The sequence below is a fragment of the Nerophis ophidion genome, linkage group LG25 (genome assembly GCF_033978795.1).
Source record: "Nerophis ophidion isolate RoL-2023_Sa linkage group LG25, RoL_Noph_v1.0, whole genome shotgun sequence".
NCBI lineage: Eukaryota > Metazoa > Chordata > Actinopteri > Syngnathiformes > Syngnathidae > Nerophis > Nerophis ophidion.
In genome coordinates, this window is record NC_084635.1 from 39,125,254 (window position 1) to 39,140,993 (window position 15,740).

The 15,740-nt window shown below is 41.0% G+C and overlaps 1 protein-coding gene across 2 annotated transcripts in view; it reads right to left on the reverse strand.

Moving 5' to 3' along the window:
- nhsb (Nance-Horan syndrome b (congenital cataracts and dental anomalies)) overlaps nucleotides 1-6,108 on the reverse strand; it is a 109,051-nt gene extending 102,943 nt beyond the window's left edge. For both annotated transcript variants that reach the window (XM_061887135.1, XM_061887134.1), the window contains exon 1: nucleotides 5,785-6,108. In XM_061887135.1, the coding sequence (XP_061743119.1) occupies nucleotides 5,785-6,064 (280 nt within the window). In that variant the 5' untranslated portion in view covers nucleotides 6,065-6,108. The remainder of the gene's footprint in view (nucleotides 1-5,784) is intronic.
- Nucleotides 6,109-15,740: the final 9,632 nt, after the last annotated feature.

Below are 15,740 nucleotides of genomic sequence, written 5' to 3' on the forward strand. Positions count from 1 at the left end.
GGCTGAGGTCGCTGAGGTAGTTAAAAAGTTCCTTGGTCTTAAGGCCCCGGGGGTGGACTACATCCGCACGGATTTCCTTAAGGCTCTGGATGCTGTGGGGCTGTCTTGGTTGACAAGACTCTGCAACATCGCATGGACATCGGGGGCGGTACCTCTGGATTGGCAGACCGGGGTGGTGGTTCCTCTCTTTAAGAAGGGGAACCGGAGGGTGTGTTCCCACTACCGTGGGATCACACTCCTCAGCCTTCCTGGTAAAGTCTATTCAGGTGTACTGGAGAGGAGGCTACGCCGGATAGTCGAACCTAAGTCCACGAGGAACAGTGGTTTTCGTCCTGGTCGTGGAACTGTGGACCAGCTCTATACTCTCGGCAGGGTCCTTGAGGGTGCATGAGAGTTTGCCCAACCAGTCTACATGTGCTTTGTGGACTTGGAAAAGGCATTCGACTGTGTCTCCCAGGAAGTCCTGTGGGGAGTGCTCAGAGAGTATGGGGTATCGGACTGTCTTATTGTGGCGGTCCGCTCCCTGTATGATCAGTGTCAGAGCTTGGTCCGCATTGCCGGCAGTAAGTCGGACACGTTTCCAGTGAGGGTTGGACTCCGCCAAGGCTGTCCTTTGTCACCCATTCTGTTCATAACTTTTATGGACAGAATTTCTAGGCGCAGTCAAGGCGTTGAGGGGTTCCGGTTTGGTGGCTGCAGGATTAAATCTCTGCTTTTTGCAGATGATGTGGTCCTGATGGCTTCATCTAGCCGGGATCTTCAGCTCTCACTGGATCGGTTCGCAGCCGAGTGGGAAGCCACCGGAATGAGAATCAGCACCTCCAAGTCTGAGTACATGGTTCTCTCCCGGAAAAGGGTGGAGTGCCATTTCCGGGTTGGGAAGGAGACCCTGCCCCAAGTGGAGGAGTTCAAGTACCTAGGAGTCTTGTTCACGAGTGAGGGAAGAGTGGATCGTGAGATCGACAGGCGGATCGGTGCGGCGTCTTCAGTAATGCGGACGTTGTACCGATCCGTTGTTGTAAAGGAGAAGCTGAGCCGGAGGGCAAAGCTCTCAATTTACCGGTTGATCTACGTTCCCATCCTCACCTATGGTCAGGAGCTTTGGGTTATGACCGAAAGGATAAGATCACCGGTACAAGCGGCCCAAATGAGTTTCCTCCGCCGGGTGGAGGGTCTCTCCCTTAGAGATAGGGTGAGAAGCTCTGCCATCCGGGAGGAACTCAAAGTAAAGCCGCTGCTCCTTCACATCGAGAGGAGCCAGATGAGGTGGTTCGGGCATCTGGTCAGGATGCCACCCGAACGCCTCCCTAGGGAGGTGTTTAGGGCACGTCCAACCGGTAGGAGGCCACGGGGAAGACCCAGGACACGTTGGGAAGACTATGTCTCCCGGCTGGCCTGGGAACGCCTCGGGATCCCCCGGGAGAAGCTGGACGAAGCTTCCCTGCTTAGGCTGCTGCCCCCGCGACCTGACCTTGGATGAGCGGAAAAAGATGGATGGATGGATGGATGGATCATTATTATGATATTAATGTATATGTGTTATTATTATCATTGTTATTATTATTATTATTATTATTATTATTATATTGATATGTATATGTATTATTGTCATTATGTGATTGTGATATGTGTGTCGGATGCACTTCGAAAATCTTGTGAGGAGCCGCAGACTCAACTTGTGCACTAAAATATTCTCATCCTCGCAGGATTGCGAGGATGAGAATATTTCAGAGCTCGTTGATGCTAACAAGATTGCTATTAGCCATTAGCAGCTGCCAGACAGCGCAACACAGGACACGCTAAGCTAACAACACAAAATTCTATCAACACACAATTGTAACAACACGCAAAGCTAACAACACACAAAGCTAACAACACAAAATTCTATCAACACGCAATTGTAACAACACGCAAAGCTAACAACACACAAAGCTAACAACACACAAAGCTAACAACACCAAAGCTAACAACACATAAGGCTAACAACACGTAAAGCTAACAACAAGCTATTCTATCAACACGCAATGCTAAACATTCACCTCAGGGGAGCGTGAGAGCAACACATGAAGCTAACAACAAACAATTATATCAGCACGCAATGCTAACAACACGTAAAGCTAGCAACATGTAATGCTATCAACATCCAATGCTAAATACAAACACAATGCTATCAACACATAATTCGAGCAAAATGGAACGCACAATTATAAAACATAAATAAACGTGTAAATATTAATTTTGTAGACATCGGAGCAGGTGGGGGGAGTAAATCATAAAAACATTCCATATACATTTTGTAGACATCAGAGCAGGCGGGGGTGTATAAAACATAAATAACCATGCAAATATTAATTTTGTAGACATCAGAGCAGGCAGGGATCGTAAAACATAAATAAACGTGTAAATATAAATGTTGAAGACATCAGCGCAGGTGGGGGGCACAAAACATAAATAAACATGTAAATATTAATTTTATAGACATCATAGCAGGCGGGGTGCCGTAAAACACAAATAAACATGTAAATATTATTTTTATAGACATCAGAGCAGGCGGGGGGCATAAAACATAAATAAACGATTAAATATTAATTTGTAGACATCAGCGCAGGCGGGGATCGTAAAACAGAAATAAACGTGTAAATATAAATGTTGAAGACATCAGCGCAGGTGGGGGGCACAAAACATAAATAAACATGTAAATATTAATTTTGTAGACATCAGCGCAGGCAGGGGAAGAATAAAACATCAATAAAATTTGTAAATATTAATTTTGTCTACATCAGAGCAGGCGGGGGGGGGGGCGTACAAAAAGAAGGACATACAGCAGAGAAGTGGGGAGGGGGGGGGCATGCAGGCACACAGAATACACTCAAAGGCCCACATAAGTTTAATAACGTCAACCAAAGTTTAATTAAATTGATCTATTTATTGACAGGTAGGTTAATAAATAAACATTCCCTTCAGGGGGGCGTGAGAGGCAACAGCACGATAGGGTTTATAGTGACACATACTGGTAGATTAATAAATAAATAATCACTTCAGGGGGGCGTGAGAGACAATAGTATATATAGTGACATGTACTTACTAAATAAACATTACCTTCCGGGGGGCATGAGAGGCAATAGCGTATATAGTGACACATACTGGTAGATTAATAAATAAATAATCACTTCAGGGGGGCGTGAGAGGCAACAGCATAATAGCATATATAGTGACACATACTGGTAGATTAATAAATAAACATTCCCTTCAGGGGGGCGTGAGAGGCAACAGCATAATAGCATATATAGTGACACATACTGGTAAATTAATAAATAAACATTCCCTTCAGGGGGGCGTGAGAGGCAACAGCATAATAGCATATATAGTGACACATACTGGTAAATTAATAAATAAACATTCCCTTCAGGGGGGCGTGAGAGGCAACAGCGTAATAGCATATATAGTGACACATACTGGTAGATTAATGAATTAACATTCTCTGTAGGGGGACGTGAGAGGCAATAGCATAGTTGTGTATATAGTGATATGTACAGGTAGATTAATAGATAAACGTACTTCAGGGGGTGTGAGAGGCAATAGTGTAAAAATGACATAAAATTGACATGTGCAGGTAGATTAATAAATTATCACTATCCTCAGGGGGCGTGAGAGGCAATAGTGTAATAGCATATATATATTGACACGTACAGGTAGATTACTAGATAAACATTCACTTCGGGGGGTGTGAGAGACAATATGCAATAGCACTCATATTGACATGTACAGGTAGATTAATAAATGTGGATTAAAAAAGGCATATTAAAAAAAAATTCCATTTGGAGGGCGTGAACAAATGGTGAAATTTAACTGTGAGAAAATTGGGGGGGCATGCGAGGTGTTGGAAGTAAAAGGCAATGACAAAATAACATCTATATTGTTAGTAAAGAACTATCTTGACACATACAGATAACAAATTAACATTAACCCTGAGAAGGGGCGTGGAAAAAAACTATATCCCTTAAGGGGGGGTGTGAGAGAAATTATATCCCTTAGGGGGGCGTGAGAGAAACTATATCCCTGGGGGCGTGAGAGAAACTATTTCCCTTAGGATGTGTGAGAAAAACTATATCCCTTGGGGTGACAGAAACTATAACCCTTAGGGGGGCGTGAGGGAAACTATATCCCTTAGGGGGCGTGAGAGAAACTATATCCCTTAGGGGTGTGTGATTGTGAGAGAAACTATATCCCTTAGGGGGCGTGAGGGAAACTATATCCCTTGGGGGGTGTGAGAGAAACTATATCCCTTAGGGGGGCGTGAGGGAAACTATATCCCTTAGGAGGCGTGAGGAAACTATATCCCTTAGGGGGCGTGAGAGAAACTATATCCCTTAGGGGGCGTGAGAGAAACTACATCCCTTAGGGGGCGTGAGAGAAACTATATCCCTTAGGGGGCGTGAGAGAAACTATATCCCTTGGGGGGGGCGTGAGGGAAACTATATCCCTTAGGGGTGTGTGAGAGAAACTATATCCCTTGGGGGGGCGTGAGAGAAACTATATCCCTTAGGGGGGCATGAGAGAAACTATAACCCTTAGGGGCCGTGAGAGAAACTATATCCCTTAGAGGTGTGTGAGAGAAACTATATCCCTTGGGGGGAGGCGTGAGAGAAACTATATCCCTTAGGGGGGTGTGAGAGAAACTATATCCCTTAGGGGTGTGTGAGAGAAACTATATCCCTTAGGGGATGTGGGAGAAACTATATCCCTTAGGGGTGTGTGAGAGAATCTATATTCCTTAGGGGTGTGTGAGAGAAACTATATCCCTTAGGGGGCGTGAGAGAAACTATATCCCTTAGGGGGTGTGAGATAAACTGTATCCCCTAGGGGGTGTGAGAGAAACTATATCCCTTAGGGGGGCGTGAGGGAAACTATATCCCTTGGGGAGGCGTGAGAGAAACTATATCCCTTAGGGGGGCGTGAGAGAAACTATATCCCTTACGGGGGCGTGAGAAAAACTATATCCCTTGGGGGGGTGAGAGAAACTATAGCCCTTAGGGGGGCGTGAGGGAAACTATATCCCTTGGGGAGGCGTGAGAGAAACTATATCCCTTAGGGGGGCGTGAGGGAAACTATATCCCTTAGGGGGCGTGAGAGAAACTATATCCCTTAGGGGTGTGTGAGAGAAACTATATCCCTTAGGGGGCGTGAGGGAAACTATATCCCTTAGGGGGGCGTGAGGGAAACTATATCCCTTAGAGGGCATGAGAGAAACTATATCCCTAGGGGGGGCTTGAGAGAAACTATATCCCTTAGGCGGTGTGAGAAAAACTATATCCCTTAGGGGGGGCATGAGATAAACTATATCCCTTAGGGGGCGTGAGAAAAACTATATCCCTTGGGGAGAAGTGAGAGAAGCAGGAGTAGGAGACAAATGAAGTATTGATGTTAGTGGAGCTGCAACAACTCACTCATTTTGATCAAGCTGCTGCACGTGCGAAGGGCGGGAACGTCTGTGCGCGCGCACGCTCACACGCACACGCCCAGGAGAAAATAGTCGAGCGGTATTTTAATCACGCCTGAGAGACGGCGTGAGCCGACACGCATGTGCACGTGCGCGCGCACGCCGCCCGCAGTCACGGCGCCATTGCAGCGGCAACACACGCCCCACGCGCGCGTGCGCGCACATCCCCACCGCGACATAATCGCATTTCACGCCGCGCGTTTGCCTGAGCTGCGCGTGCGCGCGTCAGAGGCACGGTAGGGCAGGGCGCGTGCTTGCGCGTGCATGCGCGGTGGTGTACTCACGCACGGCCTCCTTTTTGGGGTCCAAGGCGTCGGCGGCGCGCTGGATGCGTTTGATCTTGTTACGGAGCGCGCGCACCCTGCGGTCCGTGCCCACGATGTCGTCCTCCAGCTCCTGGAACAAGGAGCAGGCGTGCCGCGCCAAGTCGGACAGGTGGCGCAGGGTCCGCGACAGGAGCACGTGACTGACGCCGCACAGGTCGTCGGGCATCAGGCCGTCGTCGTCCGACACGTGACGTCGGCACAGCAGCTGCGGCTCCACCGTCCTCTTGGCGAACGGCATGTCGCGCGCGCCCGCGGGGGCGATGGCGCCAAAGCCGAGGTGAATTCCCGCGTGTCCGCAAAAGGTGCGAAGAGGAGGCACATCCAAACAAATCGACCCCCCCCCCACCCTCCCGCCCCCCCTCCCCAAAAGAAAAAGAAAAAAAAAAAAAAAAAAAAAAGGAGCTCAACAAGCTGACGTCGTTATTCAGTCCAAAGTTCCGCCGGAGATGCTGAGGATGAGGATGAGGATGAGGATGAGGAGGAGGAGGAGGATGATGGGCATGAGGATGAAGATGACGATGAGGATGCTGCTGCTGCTGCTGCTGCGGGCATCACGCACGCTGCCGCTGGCACGCACGCGCACATGCAGGACGCGCCGAAGCTCGGGTCGCTGGCGTGAGGACGCGCGTCGCCTCTGGATCGTCTCGGTTCACCGTCAAGGCGGACGGAAGCACCCGGAAGCCCTGTCGGGGCTTTTCAAAATAAGACACCGATTCTGAAAATTGGGGCACTGAAACCATGAGAATAAAACCGTGACAATACTTACTTGAGAATAAATGGAGGAGAATATAAACATGAGAATGTATATACCTCGGAATACGTAGATGGGAATAAATACATAAAAATGTAAACGTGAGAATAAACATATGGGGATGAAAATAAATACATGAGAATATAAACATGGGGATATAAACATGAGAATATACATAGATTAAAAACATGAGAATAAAAACTTGAAAATGAGTACATGAGAACAGAAGCATGACAAAAAACACATGAGAATAAAAACATGACAATGAATGCATGATAATAAATACATGAAAACAAAAACATGATAATACATACAGTAGAATAAATAAATGAGAATAAAAGCATGAGAATAAATATGTGACAACACAAAGATGCAAATAAAAATATGATAATAAAAACAAGACAATAAATACATGAGAATAAAACCGTGACCACACATACTTGAGAATAAATAGATGAGAATATAAACATGAGAATGTATATACCTCGGAATACGTACATGGGAATAAATACATAAAAATGTAAACACGAGAATAAACATATGGGGATGAAAATAAGTAAATGAGAATATAAACATGAGGATGTAAACATGAGACTAAATACATGAGAATATACATAGATTAAAAACATGAGAATAAAAACTTGAAAATGAGTACATGAGAACAAAAGCATGACAATAAACACGTGAGAACAAGTATATGACATAAAACACATGAAAATAAAAACATGACAATGAATGCATGATAATAAATACAGATCAGTCAGTCGATCTCCACCCAGGCTTTTAAAAAAAATAGACCTAAAAATGAGTGATCATCAATCTTCACCAAGACGTCACTTAAATGACATTCACGGTACCGGAGGGTCTTGTGAGATGACGCTGGCTGCTGCAAGATCATTATTATGAAAAAGTACGACATACAAATATCACAGACTACCACTACAAAACAATGTACTACATACAAATATCACAGACTACCACTACAAGACAATGTACGACATACAAATATCACAGACTACCACTACAAGACAATGTACGACATACAAATATCACAGACTACCACTACAAGACAATGTACGACATACAAATATCACAGACTACCACTACAAAACAATGTACTACATACAAATATCACAGACTACCACTACAAGACAATGTACGACATACAAATATCACAGACTACCACTACAAGACAATGTACGACATACAAATATCACAGACTACCACTACAAAACAATGTACGACATACAAATATCACAGACTACCACTACAAAACAATGTACTACATACAAATATCACAGACTACCACTACAAAACAATGTACTACATACAAATATCACAGACTACCACTACAAGACAATGTACGACATACAAATATCACAGACTACCACTACAAGACAATGTACGACATACAAATATCACAGACTACCACTACAAAACAATGTACTACATACAAATATCACAGACTACCACAACAAAACAATGTACTACATACAAATATCACAGACTACCACTCCAAAACAATATACTACATACAAATATCACAGACTACCACTACAAGACAATGTACGACATACAAATATCACAGACTACCACTACAAAACAATGTACTACATACAAATATCACAGACTATCACTACAAAACAATATACTACATACAAATATCACAGACTACCACTACAAGACAATGTACGACATACAAATATCACAGACTACCACTACAAGACAATGTACGACATACAAATATCACAGACTACCACTACAAGACAATGTACGACATACAAATATCAAAGACTACCACTACAAGACAATGTACGACATACAAGTATCACAGACTACCACTACAAAACAATGTACTACATACAAATATCACAGACTACCACTACAAAACAATATACTACATACAAATATCACAGACTACCACTACAAGACAATGTACGACATACAAATATCACAGACTACCACTACAAGACAATGTACGACATACAAATATCACAGACTACCACTACAAGACAATGTACGACATACAAATATCACAGACTACCACTACAAAACAATGTACTACATACAAATATCACAGACTACCACTACAAAACAATGTAGTACATACAAATATCACAGACTACCACTACAAAACAATATACTACATACAAATATCACAGACTACCACTACAAGACAATGTACGACATACAAATATTACAGACTACCACTACAAGACAATGTACGACATACAAATATCACAGACTACCACTACTAGACAGTGTACGACATACAAATATCACAGACTACCACTACAAAACAATGTACCACATACAAATATCACAGACTACCACTACAAGACGATGTGCGACATACAAATATCACAGACTACCACTACAAGACAATGTACGACATACAAATATCACAGACTACCACTACAAAACAATGTACTACATACAAATATCACAGACTACCACTACAAAACAATATACTACATACAAATATCACAGACTACCACTACAAGACAATGTACGACATACAAATATCACAGACTACCACTACAAGACAATGTACGACATACAAATATCACAGACTACCACTACAAAACAATGTACCACATACAAATATCACAGACTACCACTACAAGACGATGTGCGACATACAAATATCACAGACTACCACTACAAAACAATGCACTACATACAAATATCACAGACTACCACTACAAGACAATGTACGACATACAAATATCACAGACTACCACTACAAGACAATGTACGACATACAAATATCACAGACTACCACTACAAGACAATGTACGACATACAAATATCACAGACTACCACTACAAGACAATGTACGTACGACATACAAATATCACAGACTACCACTACAAAACAATGCACTACATACAAATATCACAGACTACCACTACAAGACAATGTACGACATACAAATATCACAGACTACCACTACAAGACAATGTACGACATACAAATATCACAGACTACCACTACAAGACAATGTACGTACGACATACAAATATCACAGACTACCACTACAAGACAATGTACTACATACAAATATCACAGACTACCACAACAAAACAATGTACTACATACAAATATCGCAGACTACCACTCCAAAACAATATACTACATACAAATATCACAGACTACCACTACAAGACAATGTACGACATACAAATATCACAGACTACCACTACAAAACAATGTACTACATACAAATATCACAGACTATCACTACAAAACAATATACTACATACAAATATCACAGACTACCACTACAAGACAATGTACGACATACAAATATCACAGACTACCACTACAAGACAATGTACGACATACAAATATCACAGACTACCACTACAAGACAATGTACGACATACAAATATCACAGACTACCACTACAAGACAATGTACGACATACAAGTATCACAAACTACCACTACAAAACAATGTACTACATACAAATATCACAGACTACCACTACAAAACAATATACTACATACAAATATCACAGACTACCACTACAAGACAATGTACGACATACAAATATCACAGACTACCACTACAAGACAATGCAAGACATACAAATATCACAGACTACCACTACAAGACAATGTACGACATACAAATATCACAGACTACCACTACAAAACAATGTACTACATACAAATATCACAGACTACCACTACAAAACAATGTACGACATACAAATATCACAGACTACCACTACAAGACAATGTACGACATACAAATATCACAGACTACCACTACAAGACAATGTACGACATACAAATATCACAGACTACCACTACAAAACAATGTACTACATACAAATATCACAGACTACCACTACAAAACAATATACTACATACAAATATCACAGACTACCACTACAAGACAATGTACGACATACAAATATCACAGACTACCACTACAAGACAATGTACGACATACAAATATCACAGACTACCACTACAAAACAATGTACCACATACAAATATCACAGACTACCACTACAAGACGATGTGCGACATACAAATATCACAGACTACCACTACAAAACAATGCACTACATACAAATATCACAGACTACCACTACAAGACAATGTACGACATACAAATATCACAGACTACCACTACAAGACAATGTACGACATACAAATATCACAGACTACCACTACAAGACAATGTACTACATACAAATATCACAGACTACCACTACAAAACAATATACTACATACAAATATCACAGACTACCACTACAAGACAATGTACGACATACAAATATCACAGACTACCACTACAAAACAATGCACTACATACAAATATCACAGACTACCACTACAAGACAATGTACGACATACAAATATCACAGACTACCACTACAAGACGATGTGCGACATACAAATATCACAGACTACCACTACAAAACAATGCACTACATACAAATATCACAGACTACCACTACAAGACAATGTACGACATACAAATATCACAGACTACCACTACAAGACAATGTACGACATACAAATATCACAGACTACCACTACAAGACAATGTATGACATACAAATATCACAGACTACCACTACAAAACATGATCGTAATGGAAGACATTTTTATTTTCTTCATGTCGGGGTTTCCTCTAAACTGAGAAAATATTTGTTGTGGTGGGGGCGTGGTTAGGGGCGTGGTCGACATGACGTCATCATATGATTTGCTCTGATGCATACATTCTTTGAAAAGGAAGTAATTTTACAAAGAGAAAAAATCCGTTATTAATAAGTATAATTTTAACATATATCTTTCTTACAATAAATTAAATTTTTAAATTGTTGCTGCTTAATGAGCAATGTACTTTGCTGGGAATTAAATTAAATTAATTTTTTATTATTTTTAGATTTCTCTGATCCTATTAGTCACTCTTTCTGTGAAAAAAACAACAATTGGCAACACATCTAGCATCTATTTCTGGTGTTATTGTAGATTGGACTGGTGTCTAGTTTCAGTCGCTCCATGTCCGTGACTTAAATCCAGCTGACGTCACACTTGCTTCACGTTGCTGGGAGTGTGACGTCACACTTGCTTCAGGAGACGTTCTCTCATTAAAAGTCGTCAGTGGTGAAGACGGCGGTCTCCTTGATGTTGACGTGCGTCCTGCGTGTGTTTGCCTGACCGCTGCAGTACTGATCACGTCCAGAGGAGGGCGCTGTTTCCTCCTCACTCTTTCAGGACTTTTCCAATGAGGACAAAAGCTGGCAAATTCTTTCAATGGAAGACTTGAATAGTCTTTTTTATTCTTTTTTCAAGACGTTGACAGAAAGTGAAAGTGAAAGAAAACACTCGCTGAACAATTTGTGCATGAATACAACATCTTCATGTGTTCACAAGGCATCAGATTAAAGATGAAGTGGCCGGAATGCATTGAAAGAAACTCATTTAACTTCTCCTTATTCACTGAAATGCGTACGTCACAGGCCTTCAACAGGTGGTCCAAGACCCTAGCACAGGTGGCCTAAGTCTCCTATCACAGGTGGCCTAAGACCCCTAGCACATGGTGCAGGACTCATTGCACATGGTGCAAAACTCTTAGCACAGGTGGTCCAAGTCTCCTAGGGCAGGTGGCGTAAGAATCCTAGCACAGGTGGTCCAAGACTCCTAGCACATGTTGCACAACTCTTAGCACAGACAGTCCAATACTTCTAGCACTAGTAGTGTAAGACTCCTTGCACAGGTGGTCCAAGTCTCCTAGCACATGGTGTAAGACTCTTAGCACAGGTGGTCCAAAACCCCTAGCACAGGTGGTCCAAAACTTCTAGCACAGGTGGTCTAAGACTCCTGGCACATGGTGGAAGACTCCTAGCGCAGGTGGTCTACGACTCCTACCACATGGTGTAAGACTCTCAGCACAGGTGGTCCAAAACCCCTTGTACAGGTGATCTAAGACTCCTTGCACAGGTGGTCCAAGACTTCTAGCACAGGTGGTCTAAGACTCCTAGCACATGGTGGAAGACTCCAAGCACAAGTGGTCTACGACTCCTAGCACATGGTGTAAGACTCTTAGCACAGGTGGTCCAAGTATCCTAGCACAGGTTGTCTAAGACTCCTAACACATGGTGTAAGACTCTTAGCACAGGTGGTCCAAAACCCCTTGTACAGGTGGTCTAAGACTCCTAGCACTGGTGGTCCAAGACCCCTAGCACAGGTGATCTAAGACTCCTTGCACAGGTGGTCCAAGACTTCTAGCACAGGTGGCCTAAGACTCCTAGCACATGGTGGAAGACTCCAAGCACAAGTGGTCTACGACTCCTAGCACATGGTGTAAGACTCTTAGCACAGGTGGTCCAAGTATCCTAGCACAGGTTGTCTAAGACTCCTAACACATGGTGTAAGACTCTTAGCACAGGTGGTCCAAAACCCCTTGTACAGGTGGTCTAAGACTCCTAGCACATGGTGGAAGACTCCAAGCACAAGTGGTCTACGACTGCTAGCACATGGTGTAAGACTCTTAGCACAGGTGGTCCAAGTATCCTAGCACAGGTTGTCTAAGACTCCTAACACATGGTGTAAGACTCTTAGCACAGGTGGTCCAAAACCCCTTGTACAGGTGGTCTAAGACTCCTAGCACTGGTGGTCCAAGACCCCTAGCACAGGTGGCCCAAGTATTCTAGCACAGGTGGTCCAAGACCCTTAGCACATAGTCCAGTTTGATGTGTGCCTAGACCACCCAGTTTGTGTGTGTGTGTGTGTGTGTGTGTGTGTGTGTGTGTGTGTGTGTGTGTGTGTGTGTGTGTGTGTGTGAACAAAGTAAACAACACATAAGTGTGTGTGTGTGTGACTTTACAAGAAGACAACTTGCATGTGTTGTTATCATGTTGCAGCACTTTATGATGCCCACAATCTCCTGCAGGATAAGTGTGTTTCCAGGCAGCCCAGATGATTCAGCAGCACAGATCACGTGGTGAGTGTCAAGAAATGCATGTGAAAAGTCCATTAATGAATGACAAGTTATTCCTGGCCCCTTCCTGCTGTGCCACTGGCAAGACTGAGGTGTATAAACTTGTCATAGTTGGATCAAATCCTGGATGTGAAAGATGCAAATATGTCTTTTGACTCCATTGAATCTCATACTTGGCACAAAATAAGTTATTTTCCATGAATTAATTTTAGTACCCAACATGCATCACATGTGATACCTGGGGTGACCATTCCATTAAGAACTGATTCTTAATTGAAACCGATTCTTGCAATGTATTATTTGGAATAGAAAATGAATTGAAACTTTTTCAAAACAGGTTACAGGTTTCAGGAATATTTGTGGTTGCATTGAGATGGTCTAAAACTGTCTTTTTAAAAATGTACTATGATTGAAAAAAAAAAAACTCTCTCTCTCTCTCTCTCACTCTCTCTCTCTCTCTGTCTCTCTCTCTCTCTCTCTCTATATATATATATATATAATTTTTTATTTTTTTTATCTTTTTTATTTTATTATTTATTTATTGATTTTTATTTTTTTATTTTTTAAAAATATATATATACATATTTTATTTATTTGTTATTTTAAAATAGATTAGTGGAGGATAGAAATAGATTCAGATCAGAATATATATATATATATATATATATATATATATATATATACACAGTATATATTTAATGTATGTATATATATATATATACGTATACATATATATGTATACGCCCTGCGCATTGCGACTTGTCCAGGATGTAAACCGCCTTCCGCCCGATTGTAGCTGAGACAGGCACCAGCGCCTCTCGCGACCCCAAAGGGAATAAGCGGTAGAAAATGGATGGATATGTATATACACACACACACATACATATATATATATATATATATATATATATATATATATATATATATATATAAAATATATTCCGATCTGAATCCATTTCTAATCTTCACTAATCTACTTTAAAATAAAAAAATAAATAATGTATGTATATATGTATAAAAAAATAAAAAAATAATACAAAAATATTTCTTGCTATTAAAAATAATAATAATAAAAATATATATATATATATGTATGTATGTATACACACACATATATATAAATAATGTATATATACATACATACATATATATATATATATACATACACACATATTTATATATGTTTTATTTTATTTTAGTTTTTATTTTATTTTATATATGTATATTTATTATTATTATTATTATTATATTTATTTTGTATTTTTTTAATAGCGAGAAATATTTTTTTATTATTTATTTTAATTGTTTTATTTTCTTATTATTATTTTTTTTTATTTTGATTTGATTTTTTATTTATATATATATATATATATATATATATATATATATATATATATATATATATATATATATATATATAAAGTAAATTAGTGAAGATTAGAAATAGATTCAGATCGGAATGCAGAAAAATCGCAATTCAGATTTCAACCAATTTTTGGTGGACCCCAAGTGGCCCTGCTCTATTATTGTTTATTATTTATTATCCATCCATCCATCCATTTTCTACCGCTTACTCCCTTTCGGGGTCGCGGGGGGTTCTGGCGCCTATCTCAGCTACAATCGGGCGGAAGGCAGGGTACACCCTGGACAAGTCGCCACCTCATCGCAGGGCCAACACAGATAGACAGACAACATTCACACTCACATTCACACACTAGGGCCAATTTAGTGTTGCCAATCAACCTATCCCCAGGTGCATGTCTTTGGAAGTGGGAGGAAGCCGGAGTACCCGGAGGGAACCCACGCATTCACGGGGAGAACATGCAAACTCCACACAGAAAGATCCCGAGCCTGGATTTGAACCCAGGACTGCAGGAACTTCGTATTGTGAGGCAGACGCACTAACCCCTCTGCCACTTGTTATCATTAATTTATTGTTTTGGTTATAATTGATGTTTTATTGATGGCAAAAGTCACACAATCAAATGTTTGATTAAAAGTCACTAATGGAAACATAAAAACAAACATTATTCACATTCCTAAAACAGCTTTTCCTTTTTTAATTATTTATTTTTACTGCAATGTTTTCACAAAATGATCAAAATAATAATACTACAAATAACAGAAAAAAAAAACCACTCCCATGTTTGAGGCTTCTGTGATTTTCTAATATGACGTCTGTTCATCTGTCCGCTCA